The sequence below is a fragment of the Trachurus japonicus genome, chromosome 12, assembly GCF_045865225.1.
Source record: "Trachurus japonicus isolate A0001 chromosome 12, Traja_1.0".
NCBI classification, from domain to species: Eukaryota; Metazoa; Chordata; class Actinopteri; order Carangiformes; family Carangidae; genus Trachurus; species Trachurus japonicus.
Window position 1 is genome coordinate 30,429,054 of NC_140918.1, and position 16,183 is coordinate 30,445,236.

The window sequence follows — 16,183 nt, forward strand, 5'->3', positions numbered from 1 at the left end:
TGTTTCCAGTCTGTAGATGAACAATGAACCTAGAATCATCACTTTATCTTCTCAGTCGCTGTGTCAGGAATCAGAGTGAAACATTTCATTTCACCTCATGTGGTGTACCTGTACTGATGAAGGAAGGGAAAATTATACAGTTTTTTGTTATTTGTTGATTTCTAATTATTAATGGTTACTTATTACTTATTCCTGATAGTGAAGATGGGTGGCCATCGATGATTATGGCTGTTCATATTGATATGCATTGCATTGGGCTTGAAACTGCCATCTAAGATGAAAACAAGGACAAGAGAAAGGGGAAGGAGGATTCCTCCATGAGCAAGTGCCTCTGACAGAAATATGGTCAGCAAAGACAGCAAGGTTGACTTGCATTGTATTTACTTATATCTATTATATTGTTCACAATTTTTGGTCTTTATTTTATTGTCATGATAAAATGTCATTGGAAGGTGTTTGAAGATTTAGTATAAAATGGTCTGAAGGATGTTGGAAATAATAAATCATACATAATTTTATAATTTCTCTTTATTTTTTGTAATTTACATATTCTATACCTTATTAATTCATTTTGTTATTATTTATTCTTGATACCCTTTTGATAAAGTCACGGTTCTAATGGAGAGGCACAGGAGCACAGGACACCACAGGGTGGTCACATAATGATGGTTCTGTGGGGGAGCCATCCCTTCCCATCACAGTACAGTACAGTGAACAAAGACCCTCTGCTGTTGATCTTTCCTATGTGATCATTAAATGAAGAGGGTGATGGATGAACACTATCAAGCTGTTAACCGCCATGAGCTGAGACAGAGCCATGTTGACGTCACTGTCCTGAGATTATAAAGTGTTTTCTGTGAGAAAGACGAGGGGTCTGTCATTATCTGTCTGTCTGTCAAGAACTGTGTCAGAGTATTTAGGCTCTAAAAATAGCTACACCATACAGTGTCGTAGTATTATAAAGGTGTAGTCAGTATAGCTTAGTCTTAGCTATAAAGTCAAATATCTTCCATTCTCATTTCATTTTAATATCAACACTCCCTGCATAGAAATGTTGATTACAATGACATTACATTAATATCTGGTTAAAAAAGTAAAATGGAACATGATATCACAATCTTTATTTTGCACATTTTCCTCTGATACAATAATCATTCATTAGGTACAAAATATTACAAAAAAAAAAAAAAGACGGAAAACCACAAATCTGAAGGGGACAGAAAGGAGTTGACTGACTCACTGATTCTCACAGCCCCAGTGTTCACTCATCAAGTTAAAAAGAGGTTACCAAAATAAAACCTTCAGCCTCTGTGGAGACATGTTGGAGACATGTTTGTACCTGAACCTCGACTGCCAGACACAATCATTCCTCACACAGTTTCAGTGATGAGAGTGATGTATCCACTCTCTGGAAATGTCCGCAGCTATAACAACACTCAGTCATGTTGAGTTTTCTCCTCAAAGTCTCTACTTGTTCAGGTTCTCCAGCAGGATTTCAGCTCCTTTGTTGTTGCTGATGCTGCTCAGCTCTGATGTGATGGACTTGAGCGCCTCCTTCACCTCCGTCGCCACAGTCTTGTCGCAGCTGTTCAGGAGGCTGCACAACACAAAAACAGGCAGATGTTATTTATCAGAACTTCCAGCGACTTCACTGTGGGTCGTTCTCCGGCTCCGCTTCAGAGATATTCATGAGGTTGTTGAATGTTTTCCAGTTGCTCATGTCTACGCTGTCCAGGAGGCAGATAAACGAGTGTGCACTGACCTGCAGAGCACCATGGCTCCTCTGTTGACTTTCACCCAGCTCTTCAGTTTGTCTGTTCCCACGGTGTCCACCAGGATTCTGCCAAACCGCTCTGACGGGGAGGAAGACAGAAAATGGGCGTTTTTAATATTTTAACCTTTATTGACCTCCATCATAAAGTAATTTAATGGAAAGTCCAATGTATAGTGTTTGGTACTTTTAAAGGGATAGTTCAAACATTTTGGCAATTTGGCCCATTGCCATAATCCCTATAGTCATAGCAGTAGGTTTGTTACCTTTAATTGTCGGTGCAAACTATTTTTAGAACGGCGGAGCAGAGTCGTGAGCTGCTCAGAGCTACGCTACGGAGGCTCATGGGATTTCTTGGATTCCCTCATCAAACTCATCAAATACACAATCCAACAACTCCAAAACGCTCTGGTGGACAAGTTGTGACCTGCACATTCAGCACGCTATGAGATAATAATGGAACGTTACGAAACAGAGCCGTTTTAGAGGTAAATACAGAGACTGCTTGCTGAAAAACTGTCCCTGAAGGCAACACGCATCAGCGGTTTTGCATGAATTTCCCTCTAAAACAACTCTGTCTGGTAACGTTCTGTTATTATCTCATAGCGTGGTGAATGTGCAGGTCACAACTTGTCCACCAGAGCGTTTTGGAGTTGTTGGGATTTCTTGGTTTCCCTCATCAAAATGATCAAATACACAATCCATTAGCCTCCGTAGTGTAGCTCTGAGCAGCTGAAATGTAGACCCAGACAATCCATTTTTAAATTACTTGTCAACTATTTCAGAAATGAATTTGAACTGATTTAATGGAGAAGTGGTAGCAGCCCTGTGTGCTGTGTGTTTTTCTTTTACCTTCCTTGTCTTCCTCTGCCAGCGCCACATCCTGCTCGATGAGCCACTTCAGCACCAGGTGTCCTGCTGGATGTTCGGCCATGTGAAGCTGCAGGGAAATGAAAACTAATTACAGTCAACCATCAACAAACCAGTTCAGGGAAAGCTTTGCACGGGTTTGTGAGGAAACGGTGTGGGTAGCAACCCGACCAGTACCGCAGGAGTAACGTGTACAACTGTTTGACCTGTCAATCAATATTTAAAGTCTTTAAATATTCTTTAAGAACAAGTCATTTGATGAGAACAGCTGAGGCTCTGAAATTCATCATAGAAACACTTTTCAGTTCTGAGTCTGTGATTTATTTAGTCTTGATAAACTAATCACTGACTTTTATTATTCTTGCTGAAGACTCTGTTAGAATTAGGGATAGACTGATATGGATTTTTCAGGGCCGATACCGATTATTAATAATCAAGGAAACTGATAACCGATATTTAAACCAATATTCATTTGCAGTAAAAATGAAAATGTTGTTGTCAAAATCTCGGCTAACACACCTGGATTTAGACTGAACAACACAAACTCAAACACAAGCAATATGTTTCATTATTTCAAAACAAAAAGTGCAGGGGCCTTCCAGCAGCGTTTCTTAAAGCTCACATTAATAAATTAATACATAAAATAGCACTTTGATTTTTTTGTTCTCTAGAGTTCTGAAATTTGAATCTCAGTTAGTAGTCCCAACCCTGGTGCAGAAAGCAGAGCTGAGGAAGCATGACAGCTGAGAATGTTACTGTCAGCCTCATTTCATATTCAGTAGAGGACGGACAATACCCCTCCTCTACTGAATATGAAATGAGGCTGAAAATCACAGGACATGTATCTTCTGTCCTGAAATACACTGCCCGTCCAAAAAGAAAGGCACCGATTGGATTTAACTAAGCTAATAGGTCAGAGACTCCCATTGGATAATTACTGCATGGATGGTTATGATTATATTTTGCTGGAAACAACTTATTTAACCCTAACTGATGCAGTCTTGGGTTGTGAGCTCGTCTACATTAAAAATAATGGGACGCTATGAGTGACAGTCAATAATCTAACAACTGTGTAGTTCGGTTGCAGCACCATGTGTGTTTGTTGATAACAGAGCAGTGTGTAGCGAGAAGCACCAGCGCTTTGGGAGAGGAGATTATGAATAAGAAACTTATCGGCCATAATCACCTCAGACGTTGTTTAGCCATTGATAAACTGGGCGCCGCCTAGTTTATCAATTGTTAATTGTTAATTAATTATTGTCTTGGGTTGAGACATCTATCTGCTCTCATCCTTGTCTGTGTGGAAAGTTGATTGACTTGTGCCATGTCACCAATCAGTGGGGGCTGTGGGCGGGACATGGTTACACAGCCATAGTGGTGACTTCAGGTAATAATAATAATAATAATAATAATAATACATTTTATTTGGAGGCGCCTTTCAAGTCACCTTACAAAAAAATAGAGAGAGGCTGCATCAACGCCAAAGGAGCATGTTTTAAAATAAATTAATTTTATCAGTTATCGGTTAAAAAAGTGGCCGATGCTGATTATCAAAGCTGCTGAATATCGGCCATGCTGATGATTGGTGGATCTCTAGTTAGAAGGTCCTGCTTTAGTTGTGTCTGTTGACTCATTCGTTGTGTTTCTACACACCTGTCCGTCAGTTCCTCCCGGCACTAACTCGTGATTGGCCAGCTGAGCCACAGCTGTCATGGCGGGCCGCAGATCCCCGCAGGCTGACGCCAAGATGTCACTAACGGTGACGCTGGTGGCCTTGTCCATCACCATGGTGTCAGCGTTTTCACAGAGATGCTGGAGGAGCAGCGGGGAGACGACGTCCAGCAGCTCCTTCCTCCGAACAGCCGCGTCCTTTTTACTGAGGAAGACCACACAACTCATGTTACTGTGTTGTATCGCTACAAAACACACTGCAGTTCCACCCATGACGGCTACTGCTCTCTGCTGGTCAGGGGTGGAACTGCAGTGTGTTTTTTTTTTGTTTTGAGCAGATGGGAACATCCTTAGATGCACATTTCACTGACATAGACTGAAACATTTAAAATCAAATAATTCCATTAATGATTATAAATGAATAATCATATTACTACAACTGAACACAATGTGTAAATTATGTAAATGAACCAATACATTGTAAGATCATTTAAAGGTGTTCAGAAACGGCCGTTTGTCCTGTTTGTCTCGCTGAGTTTCCACAAGTTGCTGCACAAGTTTACCCGAGTAATGACGGATGACGGATCCAATATCAGTAGCTGATGAATCGTGAGCAGCGTGACGTATAATCCGTGCGCCTGCATTATCCAATGCGAAAAAAAATACTACACTTTCATCCCGGATTTACTCAAAAATAGAATTTTGCACAAAGTTTGGGCTACATCGTCTGATAGATGAGTTATCACATTAATGTTAAGACCCACAGTGGGCTCAAATTCAATTTTCTTCTCTGTACAGCTTTAAAGGGACAACGAGGAGTTTCTATTCGGTTATAAAAAACGTCTCACGTTAATGTGGATGAATCTCCGCTACCCACACTTGTTAATGGGCCCATTTTTGATAAATATATTGTTTTGTCTCTATCGTTATTTTGTTATTATTAGTGGTGGCGGAAATGCTGGTCGAGCCGACGAGCGTTTCCATACTTTCGGTTTCGTGGCGAGTCATGAGAATAACGCCGCTGAATCGCCGTTTATGGTCGGAACTACAACGGTATGTGAACCTCTTTGAACCTCTGACTTTAATTATTGATGAATGAAAACATGAGTCCGTCTTGCGCTGGTCAAAGAATTTTACGGTGCGCGCAGAGGCTCATAAATGTAGTGTGAAAACGCTTCGCTTTTCCAAAACTCCTCGTTGTCCCTTTAAGAAATATTACCCTTTTTGTAATTGATATACCGTAAGTTCTTATTAGGGCCTGAGTGCACATTGAAGATGCAAAGACTCTTGAAACCATTAAGGTCCGAGAGTCAAAGGGTGCAGGGATTCTATTGTATTTAGAAGTATTTCTATCGTCCATAAAAACAGCTCAAGAGAGTGAGAATAACTCACACAAATAACAATAGAAACTGAAATGATTACACAAACATCTTAACCAGATAAACACAATTTCCTGAGGTAAAACAAATCGTTGTCATGACCTACTGGATACAGGAAGTCATCTAATCAATCACAGTCAGTGAAGGAGACACTGTTTGTTGGTGGGTGCTGCAATGTGGTCAACAGGCTGCTGCAAGCGAGCAGGAGTACGAGGGCCTGTTCAATGCTGCTTGCAGCTTTAAAGGGATAGTTCAACATTTTGGTAAATGACTACATTCCAGACACAGCTGGGCTTCATCTAGCCTCGTAAACCAGCCTCTCGCGGAAATGCATTTCATTTCATTTCTCGGGAGAGTCTGGCCTCATCCCCCCTCTAAGCGTTTGGGGTGGGCGGGAGCTGGGCGGGAGTAGTAGCAAAGACGGTTTAATATCTTTGGTAGTAGCGTTGACAGACAACCCCATTCAGCCAATCAGCAAGTTGGTGTAGTGACGGGGCGTTGCACCAGTCGGTCCCTGATTGGCCAACGTGCTGTGTCAATCACAGCGGACGACGCTGATTGGCTCGGCCTTCTGAGGGTTTCAGTCCAAACGCTTAGAATGGGGATGAGGCCAGACTCTCCCTCGGAAATGAAATGAATTGCGTTTCCGGGAGCGGCTGGTTTACGAGGCTAGGCTTCATCAGCCTTACAACACAACATAGTCCAGGTAACTCTGAACCAACCTCTTCACTCTGATGCTGACAAACACACCTCAGCTGTCCACTATAACAGTCAGCTGTGGTGTCTTATGTGTGCAAATGAAGAAATTAATTCAAAACAACACAGGATCACTGACAGAAAGTCAAACGTTGTTCTGTCTGTAGTCAAACCATCAGCAGCCGTTACCTGTGAGCGTTTCCGTCTCCTCGCTCCAGCACCTTAATGATCTCCGGCAGCAGGTGAGCTGGGTCTCTGGGGCTCAGCAGGTAAAGCAGAACCTTCTTTCCATATTTGTTAGTGATGACCTCGTCCAGAGACGACAGAATCTCCTGCTCACGTGGAGACCAGAGAGACCACATTTGTAGACAGTGCCGTAATATGGTATGTATAATCCATGTAAATAAATAAATACATGATGAGAATTATCATGGAGCCCCATGGTAACACACTTACAGACAGCACTGCCTGTTTGACCAGCTTGGTGTCGTCCACACAGTCGAATATGGCCAGAAGAACCAGGTGACCGTACTCCCCCTGTGGACCGACAGCATCAGTTAAACACAATCTACTACACAAGGTAGAGACCAGGGCCCCATTCACAAACATTACAGCAACTCACATCCAAGACTGGACAGAAACTGTTGTCTTAGTGAGGAGGTGTGGTTGACCCTGTTGCTAGGTAGAACTCAGTCTTTTAAAAAGCTGTGATTGGTTGTTAGAAGAAGAAAGAAAGAAAAACCAAATGCACTCCTAGTGATGAATGGATACAAGGTAAACTTGTCTAAGAGTGAAACCAATCCACTTATTTTCATGACACAAGCTGATCTAGCTTTAACTCCTGTTGTATGGAGACACAAGGGATGAAATATCTTGGTATTACAATTAGATATTCAATCTCTAGATGAAAACACTTGTGACTTAAAAGGATGTAAGCTATTGGAGACTAGAAAGGAAGACCTTGGACGACTTGGAGATGGACAACACTGCCTTAATCATTGTGGGACATTGTAATGAAAATGAATATATTGCAGAGATGATCACTCCTCATGTCTGCAATCCCTCTCAAGCTCCCACAGCAGTGGTTTAAGGAAATAAAGAGAGTATTTACTCATTTTTATCGAGAGGCAAGAAACCTAAAATAAACTCCTTAGAAGTTTTATCTTTACAAGGTTCTAGTCTTTACTTGGTGCTGAGAACTTACCGTAGCAAACTTCACCATGTACGTCTTCATCGATTTGATGATGACTTTTCTGTCCTGAAACACGAAAAACAAAAGCTTAGACACTGCACACTAGACTAAACTATTTTACCATTTATTCCTGTAGAAGAGGAGGAAGAGGAGTGTGTGTGTGTAGTCTGATGAATGTCTTCATTTTTAGAAAATTTGAAATTATAATTTCATAAATAACTGCACCCTGGTGGTTTGTCTGATCAATGCATGTATCAGATTGTACATTAGGTTTTTCAGGAAAATAAAAATCACAGTGAGGATGTAGAGGTCTGAAAAACTCATGTATTTTCATGTGTCAAATTTGATACAAATGGCGACATAAGGTTAAAGGGATAGTAGCATTTTTTTAAAGTGGGGTTGTATGATCTACAAATAGCCCCTAAGTACTTTAATTGCAGTAGAAGACTCTCTGCACTCCTCCCGTTAGCAACGCCAGCCCATAGCCCTGCCCAGAGATTTAGAACATACATTGTTGTGAATGGACCCAAAGAAATGGCCTATTTTCGCGGCCTAAAAGAGGTTTTACCTGAAAAAAAATACACAGTTCCATTGTTCACTATAATACAATTTTTCCAGCCCCTCAAAGTGCAGGAAAAACACAGTTTTTATTTGGACCTAACCAACTGCTGATCGGCGGGCGCTAACCCTGGGCGGAGGGATACGTGAGTTGGTTAGGTCCAAATAAAAACTGCGTTTTTCCTGCACTTTGAGGGGCTGGAAAAAATTGTATTATAGTGAACAATGGAACTGTGTATTTTTTTTCAGGTAAAACCTCTTTTAGGCCGTGAAAATAGGCCGTTTCTTTGGGTCTGTTCACAACACTGTATGTTGTAAATCTCTGGGCAGGGCTATGGGCTGGCGTTGCTAAAGGGAGGAGTGCAGAGAATCTTCTACTGCAATTGAAGTACTTAGAGGCTATTTGTAGATCATACAACCCCACTTTAAAAAAATGCTACTATCCCTTTAATATTAGTTAATCTCATTTCTGTATATTTCATTTTGCTTTGTATGTTTTTGCTTGTTTACAGTCATCAGTGTATCTGTTGGCGTGTGTGTGTCTACAGACCTTGGCTGTGCCGTGCCACAGACAGTGCATTGCTACTCGTGCTCCGTCATGTGTGTGAGCCATGTAGACGACCGCCTCTCTGATGGACTCGATCATCTCCTGCCCCATTGGAACACACACAAGGACACGTCAGTGGTGGCATCACACACACTCAGACTTTTGCTTCATTCAGAAATGTGTCTGACTTAAAGTTCCATTTAGTTAGAGTCTTGTCCTCATTCTACACCTCACTGCAGCTGTGTTAAGAGCATCAGCAGAGAAATGCACTACTATACAAATATTCTGGTGGTATACACAACAACAACATAATGCGAGATGTGCTCACCGTCCTCTGTTTGTCAGGTGCAAACAGGAAGAAGTCCAGGAAGATTTTGTGAACCAGAGAGTGTTTGATCACCTGCTCCCTGAAACACAGTTTTCACATGGTTTGATTAAAAAATGAACAAATTGTATGTAATGTATGTCATAATGTAATAAAATGTAAAAATATTCATTTAAATAGATGTCAGAGTGGAGGGAAAGAAGTTCTTGTGTTTCTGAACTTTATCACATGTAGCTTTTACTTTTATTTTACTTTTTTATTTGCACATTATATAACCTGCATAAACAATGAAAATAGTGAAATTGAACATTGTGCAGGAGAGGTGGAAGCCATATGCTTATGAAAATACCCTCCCCTATGTAAAAAAAAAACAACAACAACAACAGTGGTGTTCTACAAAGTAAGAAGATAATACAGAAATTCATAACATAAAAAATAGAAAAGAAAAAAAGAAAAATTTACTAGGAAAAATGAAAGATACTGAATTACGCTTTGTTAGTCAGAAAACAGGGGGAGTTCAATGCTCATCTGACTCACTTGAAGCTTGAATGAACTGTTTTACAAACTCAAAGCTTTTCAACCGCTGCAGCTTTCAAATTTGTTCCCACCTTAAATGTCTATTTTTCCAGCATGATATAGTAAGGATTCCTGCATGAGCTACAGGAAGTTTTCTATTCATCCACTTCCTTGACAATGAAAGCTACAGTCAGTTTGTCTTGTGACTAAAGACACAGTGAGATAAGACAGAATAGAAGCTAGAATGGAGCTCTTGTTATCTTTAAACAAGACAACACTATAGAGCTGATCTAAAACAGTTTCACTTTTACTGAATATTTCATGTTTATGCAACTTTCCAACATGTTTCAAGTTGGTGGTCTTACTTCTGGGCCATGGGTGTGAGAATCTGCTTCATCTCATCGATGATGCTGTTCAGCTTGTCTGGATTCATCTCTGCCACTTTCTCTATGGTGTTGCACACGGACGACTGCACACAGAGGGAGGGAAACGTTCAATTCAGTAATCCTCTATGGCAGACTGAGACATTTCAATGCAGCCGACACGATTGCTTCCACTTGTGTGTGTACCTTGCAGACAGCAAAGGTGTTCCCATACAGCTCCTCAGACAGCATGAGTCTCTGTGCGAGCACGGCTTTGTCGTTGTAGGCGTACTCGATGATGGACGAGGCGGCGGCGTGGCGAAGCATCGACCGCACGTGACCTTTAAATGTCTGCATCACGCCCGCCAACACCTCCTTGTTCCTGAGGAGAGAACGAATACGCAGCCACGTTTACAAATATGTACAGACAGATCTGTACTCACACAGCAGGCACTTCATTTAATACTGCAGAGTAGGGATGTCACCATTACTTGTTTTCACAATTATTTTCCTGGTATTAAACACCACAATTAATTAATCGCAAAGATTCCTAAATACCATCACTTCCCAAATAAGATTATGTTGGAACCATATGGGCAGATGTGCTCCAAAATAAAGGTAAAGGCTCAGATACTGGTCCATTTAACTAATGTAACATTGAATTGGTATGGATTTAAATGTTAGAGTGTCATTTGTATTAAAAAAAACAAAACAAAAAACGATTAAAATAAATGTAAACATTTGGTATAGATGACAATTTATGACCTGAATATTTCAAACGCTTCCCCTGGGGGTTAATAATTGGTCATATATTAATAGACACTTGAAATATTTTGCGTAAACAATAGGACTGTCAATGAATATTTGAAATTCGAATGTATATTCGAATTATAGTGATAAAAATGAAATTCGAATATTAAAATATGACATTCGAATATTAATAATTTATTTTTTAAATTATCTTCACGCGCACAACCACAACAACAGCAACTACAACTTCCTCCTACAAATGCACGGTCGTCGGTGTGACGTGCAGAACGCAGCAGGACGACTCCTCAGTCCATGAGTCTCATGTCTCAGACCGGATCATGTCAATCCAGCTGCAGAAATATCCGGGGGACGGGAGCGCCGCGGTAACCGTAGTAACTCACACAGACACACACACACACACACCTGTCTGTGTGGTCACGTCTGGAGAGAAGCAGCTTCTCTGTTTTCCCAAACTACCGAGTGACAGCTCTAATCGCGCATTAAAAAAATAGTGCCGTTCACTGAGAGCTGTGATGATCCTCTGCACTTCATCGCGACTGTGCTTGATCCGCGTTATAAGGATCATTACCTGGATGTGGGAATAAAACATGCCGGCTCTTATCCCGTTTCCCGAGCGAGCTGTTTGCTCGCGTCATCACAAAACGTTTGACATGAATTGATAAAGGCCGAGTAAAACGCGTTTTTTTTTCACGTATTAATATGCATAATGTCGTTGCTGATTTGCATTGTGTAGCCGTTTGTTTTGTGTAATGTAAGCTGTTCAAAACGTGTTTGACATGCGCTGAAAATAAATACAGGCTACCGCTATAAAAGTCCATCTCTTTGTATTGATTTTGTATTGATTGAGAAAATATGAAAAAATAGAAATTCGATTTTTATTCGAATATCTGTTTTTTTTAAGAGGCAATATTCGAACCTCATTTCTGCCATTCGTTGACAGCCCTAGTAAACAATGAGTAATGTAATTATTTTTTGACTATATTTGATTTTACACATACATAGTGTTGTGAAATTAATTAATGCATAATAATCGTGATAATTGTAATACCGTGATTATTTCTCTGACAATAATCGTACCAAGAAAATGTATAATCGTGACATCCCTACTGCAGAGGTGCTTCTGTTCCTTTTAGTAATTTGGCCCCATTTACAAAATCAGACCAACACTCTGATGCAACTCAACATGATGGATGTCTGTGGACCGAGAGGAAGAGATCAGTGTGAGCCGACTCACCCGTACATCAGCAGCTTTTTCACCACGTGTCTGCCATACTGAGACTTACACAGACCGATGACGTCATCTGGAGGAAACAACAATACAAGACACTTAATACTTAAATAGCTGCAAAGACATAAGCAGAAGCCAAACTACAGCTCAGCTCCAGATGCTAACCCTAACCCTAACCCTAACCCCCCCTAACTCATATTAACAACTGATGACCTGCAGAAGGTAAACGAGAGAATCACAGACACAAAGAGGAACAGCACACATGAAGAAGAAAACCTTGGCCCCCACCTTTAAGTTCATCAAACACTTCCTGTCTCTGCTCATGGCTGCCAAACTGGATGAAACACTGGAGCACTCGCACTGAATCGTGAGCAAACGCCATCTGGAGGCAGACACAAGATGCACAGCAGTTTCATTACACTTGTTCTCCGTTGGTTTGGCTCATTTCTTCAAACAGAAATGACATGCTCAAAACAACATGGACAAACCTCCAACCCACTTGGCAAATGTTCACAACAGAACTGAATTTCTCATTGATTTCATCAAATCGCAAATGTCTCAGTACATCTTTGTAAATGATTAAGTACAGATAGCCATAGTTAGCACAATGTCCAGGTGAATAGATCTTGTTGATCTAAACTGATTGTTGATTCTTGTTTTTGTTTTATATGTTAATATTCCAGTATATTATGCTGTATTATTACAGAATATTACGCTGTATACATTTTCTTTTTACTATGATGTATGGAAGTTACTTTATGTGTGTGAATAACAATGGTTACAATTTCCTTGGCAATATGAGTGCAATGTGTGATGTCAAACCTTGGAGGCTACTCTTACCCTAAAATACTTTTTTCTCCCCAGTTTTATATAGAGCTGCAACAATAATTGATTAATCGCACAATAATCGATTATTAAATAATCCTCCACCTATCTGATAATCAAATAATCCGTTTGAGTAGGTTTTTAAAGAAAAAAATTCTCCAAATTGATTTCAGCTTTTTAAATGTGAATATATCTGGTTTCTTTGTTCCTTTATGACAATAAACTGAGTCTCTCTTTGGTTTGTGGACCAAAAAAGACGTTTGAGGACGTCGTCTTGTAGTTTGAGAAACACTGATTTTATTGACCAAACAACTAATCTATTAATCGTTTAAATAATCGACAGATTAATCAATAATGAAAATAATCGCAGCCTTAGTTTTATACACAATTGTATGAGTTGTATTTGTGTATTGTGAGTGGAGGACATGAGGGACATTTCAATGGTCCTCTGCCATAGAGACAAAACATCTAAACATTTTGACTTGCAGTGCTCACACAACGCCTTACAAGATGCTTCAGAAAGCTGATAGATTCACAGACTGAGACTCACCTGTTTGACTTTTCCACGGATCAGATCATGAAGGCCCTTCATAAGTTTCTTTTTCAAGTCATTGTCACAATTTTTCCTTTTAAAACAAACAGACACACACACAGGAAAACATTTAGTCCTCTGGTCCTCTAGTACTGGTATGTATTTTAACTTCTAACAGACATTCCTACGGTTTATGGGAAGACAACATTCCAATGCAAATAACAAAGACTGCAGTACACACAGACCCTGACATCACTGTCAAGTCAATTATAGATCCTTTAATCAACTTCTCTAATTCAGCCAACACTATGCAGTACATAGTGAATCATGGGATAACTACATGACAGCAACAAAATGATCCATTGTGTCTGATGCTTGTTGTTTTTTCAAGTGAGATCACAGTTAGTTCATTATTGTATGAGTCTGACCCTGAATATGAAATGAGGTTCATTTTACTAGACCAAGTTGGTGTGTGTGTGTGTGTGTGTACCTCCTGAGATTTTCCCACACTTGTTTGGACTGACAGATGATCTGGAACATGTCCTTCCTCTCCGCCTCCTGACGGCTCTTCTTCAGATCCTTCTTCCTCTGCTGCCTGTTCTTCTTCAGCTCCTCCTCCGTCAGCTCCTTCTTAGGCTTAAACTCACCTTTCTTCATCTTCTTGGCCACTGGACCTGTTTAAACAAACCACAGAGAAAATAAACGGCTGATGTAATGTCAATTCAACTTTAGGCAAGGGAAAAGGCAAGGCAATTTGATTTGTATAGTCCATTTTTACAAACAGTTTGTCTCAAAGGGCTTTACATGGCATCATAAAAACATCCTCTTCCCTTAGACCCTTCAGACATTATTGCAGTGAAACAGGCAGGTAAAAAAAAATCTAAACTTCATTGTCACTGTGTTTTCACAGCATTAATAAACCAGGAATTGGTCATTTGGACAAGGAGACATATTCAATACAGCATCAACTAATTCTTCAGAGATGGACATGTGGTTTGTTCTCATTTACTTAATGTGTTCAACATTTTTGGATTAGTAATTTTCTTTTATCGTTATATCCACAAAATTGACAGGAACCCTAGAAATTCTGTTCATAATGTAGCATTATGCAGCAAAAAGATTTTCATTGGAGGGCAATCGTTAGTGCCAAATGCAGGAAGACAGAATAATCAGTACTGAAAAATATAATTTAAGCTAAAGAACAGAATGTAATATGGGATTTGACACACTCTGTTATCGACATCCTGCCGATTAGATGCTAGAGGTACATAGACCACTGCATACGGTGAGTTGTGTTGACAGTTACGTAGAATAAAATCAATCAGTTAATGTTCATATTACAAAATTCCTCTTCACTCCTCACTTTAACTAATTCCTCTTTATTACACAGGTGTTGTAATCAGACAGCCTCTACACAAATAAAGAGCCACTAACAAATGTTTTCTCACCTTCACCCTCTTCCATTTTCCTCTTGGTCTGCCCCTTCCCAGCTTTGGAGAAAGCAAATTTCTGTTCTTTCTTGCCGCCATCTCTTCCTTTCAGCTTTCTCGTCTTCTCTGTGTTGTTGTATGGCTTGAAAGGCTTCTTACCGCCTGGTTTTCCTCCCGGTTTTCCACCAAATTTTGTCCCTATGGAATCTGTCCAGAGTGACACATTCATTAGCCAGTAATGACAAGCCTGGTTGAAACTGATGCTGTACATTGCTGTTTAATGTGACACTTACCTTTTCCTTTCAGTGGTAGCCTCTGCTTCTTTCCACTTTTGGGAGAAAAGTTTTTTTTTGATTTGGCCTCCATCCTACTGTGGGAGAGAAATGTAAAATGAGGGTAACAACAGTCAGAAAGACATACAAGTAAGCAGTAGCGGCTGAGCAGTGCTTAAATGTCACATCAATATCAATGTGTTTTACTTCTGCAAGTCTCTCTTTTTTTCTGCATTTGAAATAGCACACCAGGTTCAGCAGATAGATTAACATTAGGTTGGTTCATTGAAAAAAGCCAAAAACACACGGTGTTTATGACGTATCATTTATTTTACATTTTAATGCTACGTATTTACTTCAGTGTGACTAGCTTTACTGAGCCATCGATAAGTTACTTCAGCCCAAACTGCTCCGTTAATGCTGTAAAAGATGCTTATCAATAAATGTTACTTAACGTTCACTAACACAAAGCGACCCTGGTGTTTCTCTGTGCTGGTAACGTGGACATTTACATCGTTTTAAACTGTTGTTTTATGGTAACTTACATTTCAGATGTACACACACACGCTGTCGCAGCGCTGTCCCATGCGTTCTGTTACAAATACGGTTTACGACACAAACTGTCCAATCACCTTCAACTTTAGCTGTCGTAAATCGTAAACGTTACGACAACTCTTGAGCTAACGTCAAGTAGGCTAAGTAGCTTTGGCTAAGCTAAAAGGGCATGGACGCTCTACTGTGTCCTTTTACAGTCTATGGTATCATCACATTTAAAGTGTCCGGTCGCCGCTACAGTCCAACACCTTACCGACTGGATTCAGTTCAATGCCCTAAAACACTGACAGTTTTGTTTCTTATGGTTACTACATTCATGTTCCTCCGGCGACTATGATGAGGACGCCATGTTTGTTTACGTGGTGATGATATTTAAAGGGACAGCCGGACCATAAACCACAGTGATGCGAATAACGGCGTTACGGTGCTACTTTTTTCAGCAACGAGTAATCAAAAAAAGTAACAGTTTCCCCCGCTATAACGCCGTTACCGTTACTGACAATATAATGCGCCGTTACTTGACCCAAGCAGTGCCATACACCCGTTTAAATGTACGTTATACACATTTTTTCAGTCCTTCAACTAGTTGGAAAAAGCCGTTTATCTGGAACTAACCAACTCATTCAGTAAGCTACTCTGCGACGCAGCGTTGTCTTCGGCCGTTTTATTTTTATTTTCATTTT

General features: G+C 40.2%; 1 protein-coding gene across 2 annotated transcripts; it reads right to left on the reverse strand.

The window, feature by feature from the left end:
• Positions 1-1,099: 1,099 nt before the first annotated feature.
• Positions 1,100-15,761, reverse strand: pum3 (pumilio RNA-binding family member 3). 2 transcript variants are annotated; one of them, XM_085794201.1, is made up of 18 exons: positions 15,491-15,761; positions 14,967-15,040; positions 14,692-14,880; positions 13,734-13,917; positions 13,262-13,337; positions 12,175-12,268; positions 11,893-11,959; positions 10,095-10,269; positions 9,891-9,994; positions 9,013-9,091; positions 8,688-8,786; positions 7,592-7,645; positions 6,844-6,924; positions 6,577-6,719; positions 4,295-4,517; positions 2,624-2,711; positions 1,763-1,853; positions 1,100-1,597 (listed from the first exon to the last, which is right to left on the reverse strand). In XM_085794201.1, coding segments are annotated over exons 1-18 (1,953 nt in total). In that variant the 5' UTR covers positions 15,493-15,761; the 3' UTR covers positions 1,100-1,467. The 2 variants fall into 2 exon arrangements, with proteins under 2 accessions (XP_085650327.1, XP_085650326.1); XM_085794200.1 differs by having other exon boundaries at positions 14,967-15,043; positions 15,491-15,696.
• Positions 15,762-16,183: the final 422 nt, after the last annotated feature.